Source organism: Salvelinus fontinalis, chromosome 27 (genome assembly GCF_029448725.1).
Source record: "Salvelinus fontinalis isolate EN_2023a chromosome 27, ASM2944872v1, whole genome shotgun sequence".
NCBI lineage: Eukaryota > Metazoa > Chordata > Actinopteri > Salmoniformes > Salmonidae > Salvelinus > Salvelinus fontinalis.
In genome coordinates this window covers 13274960-13298801 of record NC_074691.1, presented here as the reverse complement: position 1 = coordinate 13298801, position 23842 = coordinate 13274960, and the positions used below count along the sequence as shown (strand labels likewise).

The 23842-nt window shown below is 47.0% G+C and overlaps 1 protein-coding gene across 3 annotated transcripts in view; it reads right to left on the bottom strand.

The window, feature by feature from the left end:
- Positions 1-23842, bottom strand: part of LOC129825073 (centrosomal protein of 85 kDa-like) — a 74277-nt gene that overhangs the window by 37978 nt on the left and 12457 nt on the right. For all 3 annotated transcript variants that reach the window (XM_055884831.1, XM_055884832.1, XM_055884830.1), the window contains exons 2-3: positions 23453-23611; positions 224-942 (exon numbers count right to left, since the gene is read on the bottom strand). In XM_055884831.1, coding sequence (XP_055740806.1) covers positions 224-942; positions 23453-23611 — 878 coding nt within the window. The remainder of the gene's footprint in view (positions 1-223; positions 943-23452; positions 23612-23842) is intronic.

Sequence of the window (23842 nt, the reverse complement as noted above, 5' to 3'; positions counted from 1 at the left end):
CCAGAGGGCAATATGCCCTCATATTTAGTCCTACATGAAGCGGTTCACAATTTGGAGGGAAATATTCACCAGTTTTTAGTACAGACTCCAGGCAATATTGTGCTGAAAATCTGAAAGGTTAACACCCATGACAACTAACTAACACTCATCAATTTACTTGACAGAGTCCCCTGACTAGCTGTCTAACAGAAACTGTAGCCTACTCCCAATCCACTCCTCTCACCTGGTTGACCTCGGCCTCTTGCCGTAGCCTCTCCCTCTGCTGCTGCTCCTGTTGCCAGGCCGACAGGGCCCCACACAGCTCTGGCCCGGGGCCGGGGGGCCGGTACTCCATCTGCTCACTCAGCCACATCTGGGTCCTCACTGCTGGCTGGATGGGGGACCCTCCTACTGTCTGGTGGCCCAGTGGTAGGCCCCTCTGGCTGGGTACCGTCAGCCCGACGCCAGGGTGCTTGGTCTCCGGTAAGGCACTGTAGGTCAGGTCTAAGGTGTTGGGTTTGAGTGGGGACGAGCAGGCAGAGTGAGAGTCTGTCTTAGTACTCAGGGGGTACTTGTACCTGGCCTCGGCCCCTGGGGAGTGCAGGTGGGATAGGTAGGGGTCCGTGGGGCCCAGAGGGTCATGTCTGTAACCGTAGAGCATCCCTCTGTCCAGGGAGCCATGGGGGTCAGAGCGGTATGCGGCCCGGCCCCCGGGGATGGTCTTCTCCTGGGGGCTGAGGCGGGTGAGGGAGGACCAGCGGCGGACAGGCCGGGGGTCCTTCATGTCCAGGGGGCTGTCGAGGGGCGAGGGCAGCTGGCATGAAGACCAGGGGCTGCTCCCAGGGGAGGGCACCGTGCTGAGCTTGGAGCCGGAGGAGGGCGAGGGCATGACGTGGGCCGTGGGGAGGGCACCTTGGGAGCGCAGCGGCTGGAAGGACAAGGTGGTGCTGGAGCTGGAATGGTCTGGAGGAGAGGAGAGAGGAACAGTGTGTGGGTGGACTCGTTCAACTATCTTACATATTCCAAATGACATACATTTCTATAATACATGACCACAACTTTTTGGGAAGTTTCTTGCCTGACGACTGTAGAATTTAGTAACAAAGGGGTGCTCCAATTCTGAACACAGTACTGCACAGTGTGCTCCAAGAACCATTTCATACTACTGAACATGATTATTTTAGAAAATGTGTTCCTGGTTCATAGAAAGCTGCAGTCTGTCTGTCTGGAGGGCTCAGATGTTCGGGAGGGGTGTTACTGTGTTACTATATGGGTGGAGGCACCGCCCACAGTGTCAGCCGGGCTCATCTGCCATGTTCCTCATGAATAACCCACGATCTGTGTGTGTGTGTGTGTCTGTGTGTTATACGACATACTAGGAACACTGCTTCCTCAGGGGCATCACGCAACGTGAGCAATGAAGGACACAGCTCATGGAACAGACACATGTGGCCAGTCACACACAAAGAAGCACGCGGGAAACAAAGGACTGTGTCTATGGCTGGGCCCTTCTAAACCAACATGACTAACTACCAAAGCAAGACACGGATAATTATCTTCCCAGTGCAGGTCTGAAATTGAATGACAGCATCATATGTTAAAGTCACACTGTCATTAATCATTGGATGAACCAAACCGTATGATACTTCTACTGTACCTCAGCATGAAGGCCACTAGTTAGCCATGAGTATATAGACAGGGCTGAACTCGGACTCATCACCAATTATAAGTTCTGCCCATTACTTAAGCACATCATAGCAATGATGCAACAACCAGTGGCCCATATCCAACTTACTTTCCTCATTTACAGCAATGGACTAATATTAAGGCATCAAAGCCTCCTCCGGGTCTTCCGTGCATCTCATTAAAACTAGAGGACTCTGCAATGCAGCAGAGCAGGGATTTACTCCTTCCAGACTTATTGGAAGTAGACTGGCTGGTGAGTTGGAGGAACAGGGAGAGGGAGGGGAGAGTAAGCCACAGTGACAGGGAGAAAGGAGGCTGAAGCTGGGGCAGAGTGGGAGGAGGACAATAGCCTGGGATGGTCTTAGCGCTGCCTGGGCCAACTCTTTTGTCATCCGTTGTAATGCGGTAAACTGTTAGCATGGTAACTAACACCACAGAGGAGTTGGCTAAACTAAACCATGCAGTGACAGTGATCTTCCACCAGGCAAGAGAGAGGAAGACAGAGGAGCAGTCTGAGAGTGACAGGGCAGTCCTCCAACATCCCAGAGCCCTCTAGTACAGGAAGCACAGAACTGCTCCTGGCCCTAACTAACCCTGTGTAACGTTCCCTTCAACTGAATCTAAGCAATAGATGACCAGATAATCTGAGGCCAAAGAACCTCGGCCAAAATAAGAGCATTGCAGGCCAAGGGCTCTGACTCCCCTGTACCCTGACAGTGACAGAGAGTGACACTTTGAAGGAGGAGTCAGCCTGTCAGAGAAGAGACAGAGCAGTCATTCTGTCAGCCCTCCTCACATCACATTAGTCATTAGGCCAATTCACGCATCAGAGCAACCCCCCCCCCCCATGCACTGCTCCCACGACCAACGACCGGAATGTTCTCTAATATGAGCAGCAAGGACGCAGGGGGGACGCATAATGATTTTATCCTTGGTTGAGTTATAAGGTCAATCAACTTAAAAGATTGTCGGCAATATTTTGAAAGCAATGTTAGTTCAGAATGGAGGTCAATTTCACTGGTTTGGAAGTTGTACTGAAGTAGCCGACTTCAACTGACTTTGTACTGAGACAAAGACCCTGTTGTCATGCCACCATACCACCCGGATTCCGTTGCTCCTTGTTGTTCAGTTTGCGCTCACCTTGAGCTCCCGGGAAACCATTAGCGGTTGGGCCGTTAACAAAGACAGTGGCACGTGGCTAGTTGAGGTTCTGACAAAGTGCTCCTTTGTTAACACTTTTGAGTGTCAGGGCAAATGCTAGAGCAGCTGGAAGGGGCTGGGGGTTGAAGGGTGGAGGTGGGGCAAGGGCAAGGGCAAGTTAGGCTCAGACAGCCCATTCCACACAGGACCGGCTGCCACTCTAAACCTCACACATTAGACACTTCCTTCCCTAGCTGGCTATGTGCAATAACCTGGTCTGGGAAGAGGTGACTCTAAACCAGGGCCCGGATGCATAAAAAATCAAGGGTTTCCCTTAAGGAATAGAGCCCCTCAAATATGTCCTTAGGCCTACTTGAGGGGTTTTACAGTAGTTTGAAGGTATGTATGGCAGAAAGAGTATCTGGTTACCACGGAGATGGCATTATTCACTGACTAATGTCTCGTCAAAGAGATTGCTTTAATTTTGTCAGATAGCAATCAAGACAGGATAACCAAATTGCTTCAGAAGACAATAAATCACGTTTCTTGTAGTTACTTTTTTCTCAACTTGTTCATATTAAGTACGTCAAGCTAGCTTAAATAGTACTTAGAGCTAACTAGCCAGCTTTGTAGCCATGGATTGTGCATCTTCCATTGTTTAGCTAAGTAACTAGTTGGTTGAAGTTTTCCTTTTATAACCAGAGCAGATGAAAGCAACCTTCACCTCCAAAATTACTGTTTACATTGATATCCATACTGAATGAAGCATAAACCAGTCTGGAAGGTATTAAGTAGACATAAACCAGTCTGGAAGGTGTTAAGTAGACATAAACCAGTCTGGAAGGGGTAGACATAAACCAGTCTGAAAGGTGTTAAGTAGACATAAACCAGTCTGGAAGGTGTTAAGTAGACATAAACCAGTCTGGAAGGTATTAAGTAGACATAAACCAGTCTGGAAGGTATTAAGTAGACATAAACCAGTCTGGAAGGTGTTAAGTAGACATAAACCAGTCTGGAAGGGGTAGACATAAACCAGTCTGAAAGGTGTTAAGTAGACATAAACCAGTCTGGATAGCTCTAAGTGAAGAAGACATATCCTGGCTGGCTACTGTTGGAGACTGCGACTCAGACCTGCTGGTTTCTCTTTTCCTGCAGGCCAGCTGGAGCTCAGGAAGCATGCTACACTGAGCGCTAACAACTTGGAAAGGCATTCAGATGCACACTGTGACTGACTGACCCTGGGCTTCCAATGGCTACTGAAGTGAACTCAGCCTCAACCACTCTGGATGCCAGCACTACATACAGTACAGCACACTAAGCACTGAGAGGTAGGGAACAGCATGGAGGGTTAGTGGAGGAGGGAAAGTCAACGTGGGGAAATACAGAGGGCAGTGTATTAACACTGACAACCATCTCTGACAGCCTGATGATGCTAGCATGATGATGATGGTAACTGATATAACAGTTGGCTACCAGGGAGCAACCATAATGAGGCCACACCACAGAATGGTGACAAGTGGTGACAGGACTGCTGGCAGGGAGGATATGTTCAGGACAATTCTAAGCAATGCCAATAAGCTTGTTATTGGAGCAAAAAGCAATAAAAAGTGTTCTGAAAGGCGTTACAGATCTCTGAGATCCAGCAGGCTTTAATTAAAACTCTATTAACAGGGCTCAATAGTGCAACAATTTTACTCGCATATGCGCCTAAATATTTTGCTGTGCGACCTTACATTTTAACCAGTGCGCCTAGAGAAATGAAGGATTCTAGCTTTATTACCTCAGATATTTTTCTTTGCGCTCTTAAATTTCTTTGTGTTTGCCTATATTTTTCAACTTAGGCGCAAACATGCTCCTTGTAAAAAAATGATGCGTAGAGAGATGATTAAATATCTAGGCCTTATTAAATCAAATGAAATACATTTTTATCTAATCAAATTGTATTGGTCACATGCTTTGTAAACAACAGGTGTAGACTAAAAGGGAACTGCTTACTTACGGGCCCTTCCCAACAATGCAGAGAGAAAACAGAGAAATAATAAAAAGGTTAAACATAATAATAAATACACAATGAGTAACGATAACTTGGCTATATAGACGGGGTACCAGGACCGAGTTGATGTGCTGGGGTACGAGGTAATTGAGGTAGATATGTATAGTGCATTCGGAAAGTATTCACATATTGTTACGTTACAGCCTTATTCTAAAATGGATGACATTTTTTTCACACCTCATCAATCTACACACAATACCCCATAATGACAAAGCAAAAACAGGTTTTTAGCATTTTTTTCAAATGTATATATATTTTTTTTACATAAGTGACAATTCATGACATTTACATAAGTATTCAGACCCTTTACTCAGTACTTTGTTGAAGCACCTTTGGCAGTGATTACAGCCTTGAGTCTTCTTGGATATGACGCTACAAGCTTGACACAACTGTATTTGGGGGGATCCTCTGTCAGGTTGGATGGGGAGCGTCGCTGCACAGCTATTCGCTGCACAGAGATGTTCAACCGGGTTCAAGTCCGGATTCTGGCTAGGCCACTCAAGGACATTCAGAGACTTGTCCCGAAGCCACTCCTGCGTTGTCTTGGCTGTGTAGTTAGGGTCAATGTCCTGTTGGAAAGTGAACCTTCACCCCAGTCTGAGGTTCTGAGCACTCTGGAGCAGGTTTTCATCAAGGATCTCTCTCTACTTTGCTCCGTTCATCTTTCCCTTGATCCTGACTAGTCTCCCAGTCCCTTCCACTGAAAATCATCCCCATAGCATCATGCTGCCACCACCATGCTTCACCATAGGGATGGTGCCAGGTTTCCTCCAGATATGACGCTTGGCATTCAGGTCAAAGAGTTCAATCTTGGTTTCATCAGACCAGAGAATATTGTTTCTCATGGTCTGTGAGTCTTTAGGTACCTTTTGGCAAACTCCAAGCAGGCAGTCATGAGCCTTTTACTGAGGAGCGGCTTCGTCTGACCACAGTACCATAAAGGCCTAATTGGTGGAGTGCTGCAGAGATGGTTGTCCTTCTGGAAGGTTCTCCCATCTCAACAGAGGAACTCTGGTGCTCTGTCAGAGTGACCATCGTGTTCTTGGTCACCTCCCAGATCAAGGTCCTTCTCCCTGATTGCTCAGTTTGGCCGGGGGGCCAGCTCTAGGAAGAGTCTTGGTGGTCCCTAACTTCTTCCATTTAAGAATGATGGAGGCCACTGCATTCTTGAGGACCTTCAATGCTGCAGACATGTTTGGGTACCCTTCCTCAGATCTGTGCCTCCTTCGACCTCATGACTTGGTTTTAGCTCTGACAAGCACTGTCAACTGTGGGACCTTATATAAACAGGTGTGTGCCTTTCCAAATCATGTCCAATCAATTGAAATTACCACAGGTGGCCCCCAATCAGGTTGTAGAAAGATCTCAAGGATGTTCAATGGAAACAAGATGCACCTGAGCTCAATTTCGAGTCTCATAGCAAAGGGTCTGAATACTTAAGGCATTTTTCTTTTTATACATTTGCAAAAAATACTAAAAACCAGTATTTGCTTTGTCGTTGTGGGGTATTGTTTGTAGATTGATTAGTATTTGTATTTTTATTGAATCCATTTTAGAATAAGGCTGTAACGTAACAAAATGTAAAAAAATGGGTCTGAATACTTTCCGAATGAACTGTACATATAACTAGGAATAAAGGGACTAGGCAACAGGATAGATAATAAAGAGTAGCAACAGCTTAAGTAATGAGTCAAAAAAGTTCATGCAAAAAGGGTCAATGCAAATAGTCCTGGTAGCTTTTTGGGTAGAAGCTGTTCAGGGTCTTGTTGGTTCCAGACTTGGTGCAGAGAGAACAGTCTATGACTTGGGTGGCTGGAGTCTTTGACCATTTTTCGGGGATTCCTCTGACACCGCCTGGTATAGAGGTGTACTGGGCCGTACGCGCTACCCTCTGTAGCGCCATGCGATCGGATGCCAAGCAGTTGCCATAGAAAGTGATGATGCAGCCAGTCAAGATGCTCTCAATTGAGGATCTGAGGGCCCATGCCTCCTGAGGGGAAGAGGCATTGTCGTGCCCTCTTCACAATTGTGTTGGTGTGTGTGGACCATGATAGATCCTTAGTGATGTGGACAATGAGAATCTTGAAGCTCTCGACCCGCTCCACTAGAGCCCCGTCAATGTGAATAGGTGCATGCTTGGCCCTCTGTTTCCTGTAGTCCACGATCAGCTCCTTTGTCTTGCTGACGTTGAGGGAGAGGTTGTTGTCCTGGCACGTGTTGAGGGTCAGCGTGGTGGATGTCCTATTGCCTACCCTCACCATCTGGGGGCGGCCCGTCAGCAAGTCCAGGATCCAGTTGTAGAGGGAGGTGTTCAGTCCCAGGGTCCTTAGATTAGGTGATGAGCTTGAAGGGCACTATGGCGTTGAACGCTGAGCTGTAGTCAATGAGCAGCACTCTCACATAGGTGTCCAAGTGGGTGAGGGGCAGCGTGGAGTGCAATAGAGACCGCGTCATCTGTGGATCTGCCGGGGCGGTATGCGAGTTGGAGTGGGTCCAGGGTGTCTGGGATGATGGTGTTGTGATGTGAGCATTTAAGAGTGATTTCAGTTGTTATTGTATGAAATCAAAGAGGGGCAAGAGCCTAAAACAGACACACACATTTTAACAGCTGTTATTCATTACACAATTAAAAAAACAAAAAATGATTTTTGGAGGTCGAGGTCTGTGTTTCCCATCCTTATATAGTCAGGGAGGTAATTCCAGACAGGGGGTTTAACGCACCCAGAATAGACTCATCTGGTTCTGATTTGCATTGCGGCAGTAGAGAAAAACAGGGATACAGACAGAGAGAGAGAGAGAGAGGAGAGAAAGGGAGAAAGAGAGAGACAGAGTTGAGAGAGAGCACAAGTGAGAGATAGACAGCAAGAGATGGGGAACTAGGCCTGCGGAAGCCTGGGGCTGGTAGTACACAGCCCTCCCCTACCACAGCTCACAGAGCTGGGGAGAGCCTCCTTACAATGTTCCTGCATCTAGCAATGAAAATCACAGCCCCTTTGTGTTCCAGGCCAAATTATGTCCAGTAACAGTCAGCTGTAGAATGTAGAGCTACATAGCTCACCTCTGCCTCTCTGATTTTGTACAGTCTGTAGCTTCCCTCAGTTAGACCCATCTGGCTCTCTGTCCCCTGACTCAGCTAGCCTGTCCTCTCTGTGCAGGCAGGCAGAATGGTGCAGTGTGAAATGCCACGTACACTTCATACCCCGTCCACTTCATAATACCCCGTACACTTCATACCCCATACACTGCATACCCCGTACACTTCATACCCCGTTGGCTCTCGAGCCCCAGCCACACACACACGGACACACATCCCACTGCCTCACAAACACCAGCTAAACACACACCCCCTTGCCCAGCAGGGTCACAGCGAGCCACCCACCAGGGTCAGTGGCCTTTCTCAGCAACCCCTTCTCACTGCTGTCCGATGGACTGTGACACTCACTGGGGGCAGCAACACTGTGACCTAGACAACACAACATCCACACAACACAGCGCTGACTCAGAGGGGCAGGGGACTGCAGGGGGCTGCACAGTGGGGTATGGGTAGACGGCTCCACAAGTCATCCCTGCCAAATATAATGTACACCTTCCACAGTTCAACAGATAGGAAAAGACCTATTCTGTGTTTATTTATCGAGAGGTCCTGGAGAATAAATCAACTGTATTTAAATAAACGGTATTCCCCCAAACCCCAGTTACATGACAGGACAAGATAAACTGTCCAGGGCCAGCAGGATGAGGCTGTGCTGCAATCCCCAAAAGAGGATACAAGTGGATCAGGGTGATCTCTGTTAGCCTGAACATCAACAGAACAGGGCTGGATTTGGACTGGATCACGTGGCCACAGCGTTCCTCTAGGCCAAACAGTATCTGGTCCAAGTAACACTGAGGGGGGGGCGATGAGCTCCGTCTTATATCACAGGATCTTGAACAGCATCCAAGCAGCCAAACGCCCAATGACTCACACCGCAAAGTTATCCTACATGAGTGCAGGACACTGAGTCCAGGTGAAGAAAATAGCAGTGAGAAGAGAGAAGGGGACAACAGCAGCAACGTGACAGACTGCGTGTTCTCAGATCAACAACACGTCGCCTGATAGAACGGTTGGGAGGTGGTGGTGGTGGTGGTGGTGAGTGATTGTGAAAGAGAAGGTTGCGCCATCATCATCATCATCATCATCACTGTCAATAGAACCGGCCTCATGATGTGTTCCACCAGCCAGGCCCTGTTGAGCAATCCCACACACGTGTCTATTAGCCAATCAGCAGCTCTGTGGTGTGGGCCTCACTTAGTATGTGTGGTTTTGAAGAGAGAATTTGTGTGTCTGAGAGAGTGTGTGTTCACTCTGTGGCCTTGTGAGCATGTGTTTAAGAATATGTGGTATACGATAACGTATAGTATACGATAACGTGTGTGTGAAAGATGGTATGTGTTGTAGGTGTGAGACAATGAGTGCGTAAATAGCTAAGTGGGTATGTGTCAGACACGCCGTTTAAAATGTCTTCATCCCCCTTTGTAGACAGCCTTTCTCCCTGAAGGGTGCGTAGGATGCTAGCGTTCCCGCCACATTAGCACGTATTTAGCCACAGCTATCGGGTTTCACAGCACCGGGCTGTTACCGCGGCGCTGGCGCCAAGGAGACGGGTCACCGGGGTAGAACACGCGACTCAGGAGCTCTGGACGTTCCATTCTCGTAAACCAAGGGCCGGGCCAGGGGCCAAAAATGAGGCTCCTATAAAAACACAGCCGTTTTTACAGATGGGGTCCGACAGGGGCCAGAGTAGAGGGAATTGGAGGGGGGTGAGAGGACTGCTTTATTGTCCTGCTGCTTGGCTAACTGCAGAGAGAGAGAGAGAGAGATATAAATGGGATGTTTTGATTCAGGTTTAATCCGGGATGGGTAAACATCCTATGGTCCAGCCACTCAGAGACATGACGTAAGGAAGTGGAAGGACCCCTGCCTGGGTAAAAGGTAGCCTCTGTCCTGCCTGTCAAAAACACAGGAAGAATCAGATGACTGAACAGTCTCATGGTAGGCTCAGGAATATGATGTCATCAGTCACACACACACCATGTATTATCACATGACTTCGGTAGGGGGTGTGTTAGATTTGTTCATACCCACAGCAGCCCCATGGGCATACCGTTCCAATACCTTTCAATTGTACTGATCCTAACACCTTTTCATGTCCGTCAATATCATCATTCCTCAGACTTTTGAAGTTTGTTTACAGACCAGCTCACATGATGCCATTCAATCTGCAGCGACCACCACGCGGCTTCAACACTCACCATCACAAATACAGCACATCAACCTCATCTATTTATGTAGTGAGGTGGAATCCAAATGGGAAAGCAGTAACGTTGGCTTCCCGTCAGCCTGCGCTCCTCGTGTCACGACATGCCTGTCCTGCTAGCTGTCGTCTGAGCGGTAGTGGAACTCTCGCTCCACTGGTTGCGTCACCACAGATAGCACTTAGCTAGCTAGCCCTGCCAACTTGCTCCTGTCCTGGACTCAATCAGCATGCCTCAGGGAAGAAACGTATTGATGTAACCAGAGAGATAGAGCTAGGACGCGGGGTACAGACGGAGACAAGGGCACCAGCTGAAATATGAGTCGCCACATAGGACAGGAGAGGAGAGTAGAGAGGGCGGGCAGGGTGTGCTATCTGAGCTGAGCACTGGCCAACAAAGAGCACAGTTTAGCGGCCATCAAAAGAGACGCGAGCTAGGGTTAGCAGTCATTACGGCTGTTGATTTGGATTGGAAACATCCTACCGGTTATGCATTCTGCCTGTCAACAATAAACAAGCTCTAGGCTAATTCGAAGCGACAAGTGGGGAGCAGCAGCATCCAATCCGGTTGCGTAACACCTTTAGTGGCTGAGCAGCAGCTTTGAGCCAGTGTTTTTTGTGTATGCCCAGTTTGGCTGCAGTCTTATATAACAGTTCTCCAAATCCAAAATTCATGTAAGAGTCCTCAAGCCCAAAACCTCCGTGCTAGAGCGTAAACAAGTGTGTGCGGTATAAATTCTGCCCGGTATGTAGTATGCCTGCGTGTGCACAGTATGTGCCCAGATGAGTATCATAAAAACAGTGTCCACATGGCTGGACCACAGGCAGTGCTGCTCAATAATCCCACCGAGGCCAGTGTGTGTGTGTGCACGAGGACACGAGGGGACAGATGGTCCTATGGCCCAGTGTGTGTGTTCATATATCCCTCTCTAATCTCCCAGTCATCAGGGTTAATGGAGACCTGTTGAAGGAGGAACACAGTCAGAGACCGGCCAGCTGGATGTATGAATATAGACCACCTCCCTCTCTCTCTCTCCCTGTCTCGCCATCCCTCTCTCTATCTTTCTCACACTCCCTCCCTCTTGCTCGCTCGCTCTCTCAGCAGCCTAACCGACCTGAAGCAGAAACAAAGGAGTCACCAGTCAGCATAGTGTTAGTGAGAACGCTTGGCTTGCCTCACCAATTATACGGTGTCCATAGCTGACTAGATAACACAAGCCTGTACAGGACAGGAAAGCTGTCTGGGTCTGGGTAGAAGTGCTGAGCCATCAGGCCTGTCAGAGCTGAGAGACGGACTTCATAAAGAGAGAGGAGACATGTGACTGGGCTCAGCTCTCCAGTAACACTGGCTGACGGCAACAGAGTATGGCTTCAGATGAGTCTGCAGATAGTCCGCGGCCAGTCTACACCGAGACCGGGGGAATTACTGTCATATAACTGTAAAGTTCTCAGTCAACACCTAAAACCCTCGGTTTGTTCCCTGTCGTTCCTCCACGCACAGAGACGATCCATGGATTACCTCACTTCAGTCGCAGTCACCTCAAATCACACGATCTACCACTGAGTTCCCTCCTCCTTCCTGCTGCTATTCACATCCTTCCATCAACAGCTCCCAGGAACGCAAACCCAGCAGCACGTTGCATGTCACCAATACGCATTCCCCCGGGGAATCAGTGCACATGGCTCTGTAGCCTAACTACAGCCTAGCTCCTGTATCCTTCCCTTAGCTCGTTAAAGTAACATTTGAATTAGAGCCCTGCCTTTAACACGAAGGGGTAAGTATTTCTGGTGTACACCGTAGAGCCTGGGTGGGGACTGTAATACCCTGTTAGCAATACTGTAATAAACTCCTGCCATGCTCCTCATGCCTCTGTAATGAAGCAGGGCCGCTTTCCTCTCATCTCACCCCTCCTTGTTTCTTTCATTAAGTCCAGGGTGTCTCAGTTCATCTGTATGTGATAGGGATAGATCTCAGCTTTAGAGAGAGAGAGTGAGGTAAGATATGAGATAATGAGCTGTAATGCTTCCTGCCCCAGGGGCCTGCAGGCTATATGAACATACTCAGGAAGAGAAGGATCGATTGGCCATTTGTATTTTATGTGGCACGTGACAAAAGGGGGGGAAAGGGGAGCAGAGAAGGAGAGAAGGGCAAAGTGGAGGTTTTTACGACAGGAAAGACGGCAAGAGGTGAGTGTGCTGCATTTGTGTTTACTGTGTCTGTGGGTATTCCTTAGGGTAGGAACAGAGAATGGGAAGACAAGAGAGGCGAAGAGGGAGGTAGCCGGGAGGAGGGAGAGAGGTGTGTGTGTGTGTCAGCTCCACCTCCTGCCCTGTGGGCTCTCAGACTGACAGGTACGGTGGGGTCGTGACTTCACGTCCCCCAGAAAGGCACTGAAGCTGGGGCCGATTGACGAACGAAAGGCCCCTCCATCATACACTGGGTGTTAAAGTGCACCTACCACAACAGCCCTATCAAAGCCATAATAGCTAACATCTGATGTCAATTATTGTTATAGCCTACAGCAAAGGGAAGACGCCATAGTGACACCAGAAATTAGACATCGCTAGGCGAAACCCTACAATCTCAGAGCAAGGCTGTTAGAAGAATGTTCATGAGCGACCTTGAGAAAGCTCAAAATAACAACCTTTTGGGTTTTAGAAGAGAGGAGATTAGTGGAGTGACCTCATTCAGCACCTCCATTCATTTTCAGAAGGACACTCCCCCCCCCCCCCTGAGGTCTTTAGTTACACCAGTTCTAGCTGATTTCAAACTGAGAAACCGTTCATTCACAGACTGAGACCGGCAAAGCTTTTAATCCCATTATCATTCATTAAAATAATATTCAGGATTTCTGAAATGCTTAGAAGAGCCACATGGAGAAGATAAATCTTAGAAAGTGAAACAAGTTGAGGGCTTGCATCTCACGGGCTGAAAATTAATCTGGTTCATTTTGCCACCATGCAAAAGAAAGCTAAGTAATATAATTTGTCCCATTCCACTAACCACCAGTCCAAACCAAATACCATGACCATTTTTTAAAACCACTTCCCCTCCAAGCGGGTGCTGGGATTTGTAGTCTAATTACACGTTGTGCCTCTCTCTACGAGACGTCACTGAAAAAGACCCTAGTTATGATGATGCCTATACAACCCCCCCCCCCCCCCCCCCCCCCCCCTTGGTCTTCCTATGGTCAGACGTTGAGGACACAGAATACTGCGAGTTTCCTGCTGCGAGAGATTCTTCCTCCTATGCATCCATCCTCCTCAGAGTGGTGTAATTTAACATGGTGAAAAGCAGGCTGTTTATCTGGAGAACAGACCAAGGACACGCACTCCTTGCTGGTCTCTCATCCTGTCTGTCAGAGAATTGCCTTTCCAGGCAGATCCTCGCTAGGGGGCCATATAATTAAGCTGGCATGGAGACTGGCATGGACACTTCCTGTGTGTGTCTTCTCAGTTACATCCAGCTCCATTCAGTTATCCTTCTCCTCCAGGTATATCTATGTAACATGGATTTAAAGAGGAATATGAAGTGTGTGTAATCCAGAGAGAGGTGCTCACCTAGTTGTGTCTCTACACGTCGTTAGTGGATTTGCACACACTACAGTCTCCCAGGGCAGGATTTGCCTCCAAACTCTTCAAAAAGCTTTAAATCTCAGATCAGTTCAGGATGAACGATTATCCTATTAGAAATGCGTGGATGGTTTCTTTATCTACGAGGGTGGCGAATCTACTCTTTTCTTGAATGTTGGGAAAGTATCCACAGACACAACGAAGCCTACTTCAGCAACATTGTCACCGTGGAATTCACTCGTTGTTTTCGGTTAAGGAAACCAATCAAGGAAAATTGACCGGAAAAATTGACTTGAGATGCATCCAGGGAATAAAGAGATGAAGAGCTGTTGTTAAAGTGCACATTCAGTGGAGGAATGGAAATCTGACAGAGACGAGCCAAGGGCTGCCAGAGAGAGAGAAAAGGGAAAGTTTGGTTTCCTTGGGAACCCTGAAGGAGGCGGGAGAAACTGGTGAAATATCTATCAAGCCTTCATCTAGAAGACAGCTATTGTGCGTTGTATTTAGAGTCATCCCCTTCCCACTACTAGAGCAGAAAACAAACCAGACTCATAATGCAGACAAACACACACACACACAAATGCACGCACCTACACACAAACCTTCCCTCGCTTGTCGACCTCATTCCATTTCCCCTCTAGCCATGCTAGCCTGTATCAGCATGTCAACGATGGACAGTGTGCGTACCAGGCACCGACTGACAGTCAGTCAGACAACCTGGGTTCTGTCTTTTCATCGCCCCTAGATTAACTCTGGGGGGGTCCCACTAATTACAAAGGGCAGTGATGAAGGCTGCAGGAGGCCCCATATGTACACCTGGCTCAACTCCAAGTCTAATGACTAGCCTAATCCATACATGAACTGGACCACTTCCTGTCTTCACACCGCCACGCCAACCCCTCGTCTGACACATCCTGTCGTGTCAAGCCCCCCTAAACTAAAGAACAGATTCAGAACAGTTGGGGGGGGGGCTCTGGTTTATTTCATAAATCCAACTAATATCCCATGAGATTATATACAAAGAAGCCTTTTACAACATCCACTAAATGAGGTGTTAATCAAGTTGGGGTTACGCTCCTTGAAAGGGTCCAGGATCGCTGTAAGAGGATTTGTTTTTTATTAAAAGATTATGGGAACCAGAAATGCGGTAACAGCACTGTGTAAATAACAGAATCTAACAGAGTGCTAACATGCATTGTGGACTAGCTAAATGGTGTATCCAGGTTAGAATGCAAGCTAGTACAGTAGCTTATTATCTTTCACAATTTCCATTGTTTGAGCTGAGTTTTAGTTGCTTAAGGTTCATTATGCATCCTCTTCCTACATCCGCATATTTAGTTTGTGGAATACGTGTTGATGCCAGCAGTGCAGACAGTGGAGCCAACAGACGCCTACAGCACACGACTACAAATTCAAATGTCAAACTGGGTCTTTCTTTGAGCCTGAAAGACAAAGAAAGACACAAACTATACTAAACTGTACAGAACTACCTTAACACCAGGTTTGTTCATTCCCTCCACAGCGGTACCATAACAGCAGGGAAATCAGCAGGGAGACCATTTCCTTTGTGAATGCAGATGTCCAAATCAACACCCGATCACATGTGGTGCATAAAAAACATGTCACCACTGCCAAAAGCATCTCTGTGAAGACGAGGGAAGATGAAGCTGCGTTCAGCCCAACTGTGACTCACATTATAGCAGAGAACGATAAGACACTCTCTCACACACACACACACTCTCTCACACATGCAAGCACTGATCCCTGGTCCCAGCGGAGAAACTAACTAGCTCTGATTCATCCGGATCTAAGTCAGAGGCTCAGTGAGCGAGAGGGAGCTTCAGAGAGGAAGAGGCTGGGGAGATCCAGGAGAACAAAAGAACACTGCTTATTATTTATGACACTATTAAAGCTAACTGCGCTAGCTAGCTACTGCGTGTTAGCGCACAGCCACAGGATCAGCTAATATGCTGGCTAACTAATTGCAGCATTACCGCAAAAATGGATGATGCAAGTGGAAGGGTGAGAAAGTAAGGAACTTGTCTGTCGGCCCTGCATTAAAGACCATAATTGGTTAAAGAAAATTGTGATAAATAAGAAAGTATACCAGTTTCATTTAAGGACCAAATAATGTACAGATATACGTTGCAAAATAGTTGTGAAGAGATTTTCGATGTACTGATTCCATGGCACTGATACGGAAAACGTCACTGGATTCAAAATTCTTGTACAAAATTCTTGCAACCAATAGAATGTTATATATATGGGGGGATACAACCATCCCAGCTCTGGGGATTTTGCTGCAAAGAGACAGAATCATTAGATCATGTGTTTTGGTATTGTCCATATGTAAGTTTGTTTTTGGACGCAGGTCCAGGAATGGCTGAAGAATTGCAACATTTACCTGGAGCTAACTCTGCATATAGCACTGCTGGGTGATTTGAAAAGTCATAGTCAATTGTTCAATATTATAATAATACTTTTAGCAACAACAACAACAATCTTTCATTTACAATCTGTAGAAACTATGAGAATAGAAAGGTTCAGAAATTTGTGAAACATCACAGCACAGGTGAAAAATATATGCCAATTATAAATAAAAAAATGGATGGAGATACCTTAAGAGATAGATGGGAGGGGTTGAATGGAGCTGAAGGGTGAGACTAAAAACAACAAGATATCTCATGTAAAATATACTGTGTCCGTAAAACGTATACAGGTTCAGAACTTTGTGAAACAGTAAAGTTTAAAATATACTACAAATAGAAATCAAACTGGATGGTCTTCAGAGATAGATGGGAGGGTAGCTGAAGGATAGGACTAAAAACAAAGAAAAGATAACTATTGCAAAATACATTGAATCCGTAAAATGTATATAGTATGTATAAGCTGGAAGTAGAAGCCTAAGTATTGTTGTCCATTAGTTACTCCAATTAGGGGAGGGGTGGTAGGGTTAAAAATAAAAAATTTAAAATATGCCGGCTACAGTGGCTAGCAGATAGCGTTAGCATACTGTCCTGTACCTCACAGCAGGATGTGATGGAAAACATTATGTTTGTGCTTTTCTAATAACCAATTCTGTGACTGATTGAACAAATCCTCACTATCAGTATCTGAAATTTGGCAGTACGCCGAGACCCTTGTTTTGAGAATGAAAGATATCTTAGTTTCAAGGTTTCAGCTTAGAGAAAAGAAGCCTTGTGAGGTATTGGTCTGTCACATGCATGACCCAGTATTGGTCGGTCACATGAATGAAGCAAACGTCAATGACTAATTCATTATGAATAAGTTAAAATATAACTTGTATATAAGAGAACTAACGGGACTGCCCCGGTGGAGCTCCTGATCAACATGTGTACTTGGTGCATTGAGTTGTTTGGAACCGCTCCAGCGCTGATAATAAATAATGATTAATTTAAGATTGACTTCGAGTGTCCCTGTGTAGAATTTCCATGACAGGGATTAGCATATGAAAACTAGCATAATGGACAAACAAATACCCATCTGCTTATGCATGAATGGACAGGGATTAAAGGCTCATGCAAATATGTGGGATCAATGTAGGCCTAACTCTACTATTAGGCCTAACCTTTACCAAATTGGATCCACTCACATGTTGCCTATCACAGTAACCATTTGGTGAACACAAAACAAAACAAGAATCTTGATAACATTGCTGACATTTTGGACTGGACTCTCCAAGTGGGTATATTTCCATTTTCAAGACTTAGCCTAGGCTAAAGACCCATCTGACATATTACCCAGCGGGAAATGTCATATTCAGGTACACAATAGCTAACTTTGCTAACTTCAGTGAAGGATGGTCCTTGCCAAGTCTTTGTGTGGCCTGTCCTAACCCATCATTAGTGAGGTGAGAGCGGAGCAGCTGGTCTAGCGGTTGTGTTAGGGACTAGAGGGGTGACGGGGCAGGGCCCTGGGGGCCTTGCCCAAACAATACCCCCCACTCCCTTCAATCACAGCCTAAAATAATTACCCCCCTCACAGTCAAACGCTAATGAGATGAGCCACAACTGGCCGAGCGTGCTTGGGATGGTGCAAAGCTACACCAAATCTAATTTCAGAATAGCCTCTCTACTTAGGTCTCTTCTGGGCGGTGGAAATTAGGTTCAGATCAACAGGAGATTTAGACACTTATTCCAAAATGGCCTCCTAGAAACAAGGATTCTAGACAGCAAATCTACATGGATAGTTAACCTGCCTAAATTCATTAGACACCTTATAAAGCACAAAGGGGAGCAGTTGCTGGCCCTTTTTAACTGGGAACAATGGTCCCCGAATTCCCTCCAAAACGTGAGCCTATCCGGGCTTACCTTTCAAACAACTGGAATTGGTCATACAAGGGCTTGCAAGAGTGGGGGACTATGAAGAATGGAACAGACATGTTGAGCTAGAGACCTGACACCCACTATTGATACACAGGGTTGAGTGATGAGTGTAAATCCTTTGTGATGGAGTGAGTGCCGAGTTGCCCTTCATCGATACGCATGGGTGTTCTTTAGTATTAATAGAGTGCTCAGGGGAATGCCAAGCATCCTTCCTGCATGTCTTGGGCCACCTCCGTGTTTATTCCTGGCCCCTATGTCACTGTGCTCAGCTCAGGTTGCCTCTCCCAACTGCCCATCATCTCCCTGGTAACCTAACACCCCGGTGACGGCCCGGGCTCGACCTGCATTACGTAAAGCACCCCATGGATCTGGATGTCTCCACGGGGCCAAAATAAGAACCTGAGAGCCTCTATGCTTAAGGTGTACACACAGAGCCTGTAGTAACCCCGAGAGAAGGACGGTTGCTGGAACTCAAGCATGGAATTTTGCTGCACTGTCCATGTCACTCCACAAACAAATGCTGATCTGATATCAGGAGGGCCTTCACTTGGTCTTGATTAAGATGTTGGCTAGCAGTGTACCACCCTGTATCCCACTGCTGGCTTACCTCTGAAGCTAAGCAGGATGGGAGACCAGATGCTTCTGGAAGTGGTGTTGGAGGGCCAGTAGGAGTCACTCTTTCCTCTGGTCTAAAAAAAAAAATATCCTAATGCCCCAGGGCAGTGATTGGGGACATTGCCCTGTGTAGGGTGCTGTCTTAACCCCAGTGTCCTGGCTAAATCCCCTTTCTAACCATCATGCCCAGCTTCCAATTGACTCTTTCATCCCTGTAACTATTCCCCAGGTTGTTGCTGTAATGAGAATTTGTTCTCTGTCAACTTAACTGGTTAAATAAACAAATAAAAATGCTCAGCTTACATGGAGTAGTTAACCCTGGCAGAACATTACATCAGCTATTGAAAAGAGTCTTCAACAGGAAAGTGACATGAACCACCAATATGTTCACCTTTGCAACACAACCTCTCAATAAAAAGCTTTACAGCCAACCATCTGATGGGCCTGTTTTACCCAGAACCACTGTGGTGAAGCTAAAAGCACCCCTGAAGTAATTATGAGGCTTGCTGCTGTCGCGGCCATGTATAATTAGAGAGGAGGGTCATGGGGCGGCCTGGTTCCAAACTGGAGGAATTTCCTTCGCCTTGTTCTAGGTCGGCAGCGGCCGAGAGCTAATTTAGAAACGGGGGGATTCTTTAGAAGGGCTCCTTGGTTCTCCAGAGGTCTGGGAAACTGTGTCGTCTGTTACAGGTTGGTTGACTCAGAAAGCCGGATGTATCAAATTCTTTGCTCAACGCTATTTTCTCTCAAGGTGATATATGACCGAAGAGAGACGGTAAGGGACGGTAACGCTTCAACCTATTTTTCCAGGTTGGATCATTTTGTGGAAAACCAGGTCCACCAGAGAGTTGGAGAAAGGGTTATCCGACACACAACCGGATACAGAGATTTCATCTAGAGACAAGAAGAGGTAGCCATAGGCGATAGATGATCACTTACAAACGCAGCTCTCAAGAAGATGATGACCTCACACAATCAGGAAAGACATTCCTCCCCTAAACAGACATCTACCCTGCCCCCACCCCAATGGACATTTATCATGCTGAATAGCCACCACTACTACTTCACTGCAACTACATGCGCGATCCTGTGCATGTGACTAAATAAAAATTGAATCTACTGTGAAAGGGGATACCTAGTCAGTTGTACAACTGAATGCATTCAACTGAAATGCGTCTTCTGCATTTAACCCAACCCCTCTGAATCAGAGAGGTGCGGGTGGGCTGCCATAATCGACATCCACATCTTCGGTGCCCAGGGGAACTGCCATGCTCAGAACGACACATGTTTACCTTGTCAGCTCAGGGATTTGATCCAGCAACACTTTCAGTTACCAGCCCAACGCTCTAACCACTAGGCTACCTGCCACCCCTGAACACATTCCATCTCTGCACTTTTACTGGGATGCCGGAGCCAAATCATTTAATCATGGATGTAAATATCCAAACCTGCTAGTTCTAACACTAGAAGTCTACAACACCCTAAGAGTATACTCTGAACTTTTCAGCGCTCAGGTAAGCACATATATGTGCAACCCTGAAACAGAACTAGCCTACAGCTGACTTCAAGCACCAAATCAGATGGCTCTGTGCAGGCTGCCATAGACAGCCTAGAGCTCTGGCTGGGATGGATGACCTATATTTACATCAATATTATGTCTGGAATTCTGAGCCTGGACTGAGCCTCTGGTATGGCTACATCACCCAATGGTCTTTGGCATTGGTGTCAGCACAGCCATTGGTCTTTGGCATTGGTGTCTGCACAGCCATTGGTCTTTGGCATCGGTGTCTGCACAGCCATTGGTCTTTGGCATCGGTGTCTGCACACACAGAAACCAGGGAAAAGGCAGAGTGACCTGGATGCACCCATGTCCCCAGGCGAAGCCAAGCCCATCCACTGTATCCTACCTCCTAATGAACCGGAATGAACTGGAATAATTATGAAACTCACGTGATGGAGAATAGCTATCAAAGGCACACAATTGAAACACACACAAAAAAGCAAGCGCCGTTACATAAGCACGCTCTGCAATGAAGATGTTGTTTAAGGATATGTAAGGGGGACTGAAATAGAGCCGTTTGTCTTGGTAAACGTCAGACAGAGACGGAAAGAGAGCGGGCTGAGGAGTACAGCAGATAGCAATCTCTTGATAGGGGGTACTGAAAGGGTATACTGTCAGTACGTTTGGATTAAATGTGTGTAAAACCAGATTGTCCCCATATGTGAGGAGCAAAACGGAGGGAAAAAAGTAGATCAACAAACTGTAGAATTGATGCAGTGGCTCCAGGAATTACAATCCTCCCTTCATGTGGATTACAGTCTGCACAGAAAAAAACCAAGGGTTTGGAGTAGAAACACCAGCGCTGCATAAATACCAGCCTTCAAACCCCAGCTATACATCGAGATGAGAACAAGAGGAATTCATTGTATCACTGCTGTAAGGAGAGAGGAAGATTTCCTATAAACTCAAATGTCAACGCAATGATGTGAGGTGGAAACGTGTACAATAAAATGCAGGAGATCCTGCACACAAGGGGTTTAAATAGCGAAAAGGTATCTCTCAAAGTGTCGAGTCCTATGTCCAAACAAAACAAATAGGAACAACTGAGAATTCAATCATCCCTTAATCACTAGACCTTTGTTCCATTTAATTACAGGGTCCAGTGGATTAGCAATCGGAGTTTGTCTGATGTTAGCCTAGCTACAGTATCGGAAGATATAGCCACGCTACAGGATGATCACAGTAGTGTCCTCCTAATGCGATAGTTATAGAAGAGCTCCTGATCCATCCACTCAGACATTACAGCCATTGTCATGGCAGAGCTGCCCTACTTCAGAGTCCAGCTCTCTCTCTCGGCCTGTATCCATTCACATCTCCAGTGGTTATGGCATTTAGATGGGGAAGGGGGGGGGGTCACGAGAAAATACAAAGGAAACAATTCACTATTTGTGGTTTAAAATAGGCAGAGCCTGTACAGGTCATCCCGGGTTAGTGAAAGGCAAGTCGATGTTATCTTACGTTCTCCTAACACACCAGCCAGCCTGGAAGAATGAAATAGCAGCAGCGGAGATGAAGAAGTGAGGAGAACTAAGTCTGACCTTGTTTCTGGATCTACGCAGTGCCTGATACGCTGCACTGAAGGTGAGTAGCTCAATTAAAAGCAGAGATGCTGCGATCAATGTGAGTCTGCCAGGCCCTGTGCTCATCAACCGGCCGGGAGAGGTCGGGGAGGCTCAGTATTAGTTAGTTCCCCACAGCACACACACACAGACAGGCAGGTGCCTCAGAACAGCTCTAGATCCAGCCAGGCTCCAGGAGGTGACAGACAATGTGCCCTAGCCCGGCCCAGTGTCTCTGGCTGGGAGGGTGGATGAGGGAGGGCAGGGTGCCGACTGCTGAGTGCTGAAATGTAGGCCAGAACAATGAAACTCCAGCCTGGTGTTTCCGCAGGTGAGGACAAACAGAACGTTGGCGCAGTGCTATATTCCATCATCGCCAAGGGTACCAATTAGGAACTGTTGACTGCTTGTGTCATAATTAACAAGAAGGGTTCCCAAGGTAACAACACTTCCTTTGGGTGTGTGCTGTCTGTGTACATTCAAGTTGCTAGGGGGGCTACTGGGACACAGAGTTGAGAGAATTGAGAGTCACTCTCCTATTCGTCTGTCACAAGGCAGTGACATTCACAAGCGTCTGAAGCGCTCTGTGTGTGTACGCTCCAAAGTACATCTGAAAACACTCTGATAAGTCCTAACGAAATGCTAAATGATTCTGTGCGTTTGTTTAAATGATCCTAACAAAGCAAGGCCTTGAGCAGATCTCTACAGCGCAGCCCACAAAATGTCTGGATGACCTGAATGTAGAGTCTTTGTTTGGGTAGCCCTGAGGCACACCGTCTCTGGCCAGCTGTTAATGGTTATCGTGGTTGTGGGAGATGGGTGGCCAGTCCAGAGAGCCCCAGTCCCAGACACAGCTCCCCAGGGAAGGTAGAGGGTAGAGGGGGCTGGGCTGGGTCCTGACATCTGGACCTGTGGAGGTTACGGCCGCAGTGCAGCCAGGGGGCTGCCGACAACATTCTCTAATCTGGCAAAGCCACAACACCACACAAGGCAGGCATACCCCCCATCAGGAGATAAAGTGAGCAGCTTTAAAGTTTGGCTACTAGAAACTAGTAGGCCTAGTCCTAGAGTGGACTTGTTGATAAGCAAACGTTTGCCACAGACTTCTTGTTCATGTTGGGCTGGTAGGAGTAGTACGCAGTAGTGCAGGGAGTAGGACCTACTCAATCCAAATGTAAGAGTTGTAGTCTTGACAATTGTAAGGAAAACATATTTCCCAATGTAGCTAGAAACTAGGAGAGAAACAGGGATATGCAAGAAGTGAGTCCCGTACCACAAAAATAGAGTGGATTTGGAGTCTCCACTAAATCTCAATTGAATTCCTTCCAGTGATCCAGACAGTTAAGCCACACTACTGCCAAAAGGACAATACTTAAGTTTCCATTTGTGTCATCGTTACTTTCCTTTAGAAAGTGAAACACCCTTATCCGGAACAACAGTGTGGAAAGAGTTGGACTAGAGTCCGTAGCTTCAGAACTAGTCATTTATATAACAGCAGACTCTTAGCTAGAAGATGCGGTGAAACTTAAAATGGGTCATTCATGAAAGATTCTCTCTCCCTCTTCTCTTGCTAATAATGCTCTTATTGTGCTGTACTGTTAGTGTTATGGAGGAGTGGACCTCCTATGCATGATGAGAGTCCATACCTTCCACACTGTCGGAGCAGGATGTGCCGATGCCTGTGTCACCGCTGTCAGAGGCACCGCTGTGGCGTCTCCCACGGTTACTGGTACCGGGGGCAGAGGAGGTACCCTGCCATGACGACTCACACCCCGGGACCCATCCAGGAGGGCTGGTGTTGGAACCTAAAAAACAAGACCCCCAGTCAGGGAAGAAGCGTTTGTTAGAAACACTCACTGTTTACTACACTGTACTAGTCTGTTTCAGTCAGTCAAACCAACTTCAACTTTAACAATCCTGTGTTTTCATAATAGATTCAATGAATTAGCCTACCACCCATGGTAGCCCAACAGCTAGGCCTAGCTCTAACATGAAGCCAATAAATGCTGTCTTGGTGGGTTACCGTATCTCTAACC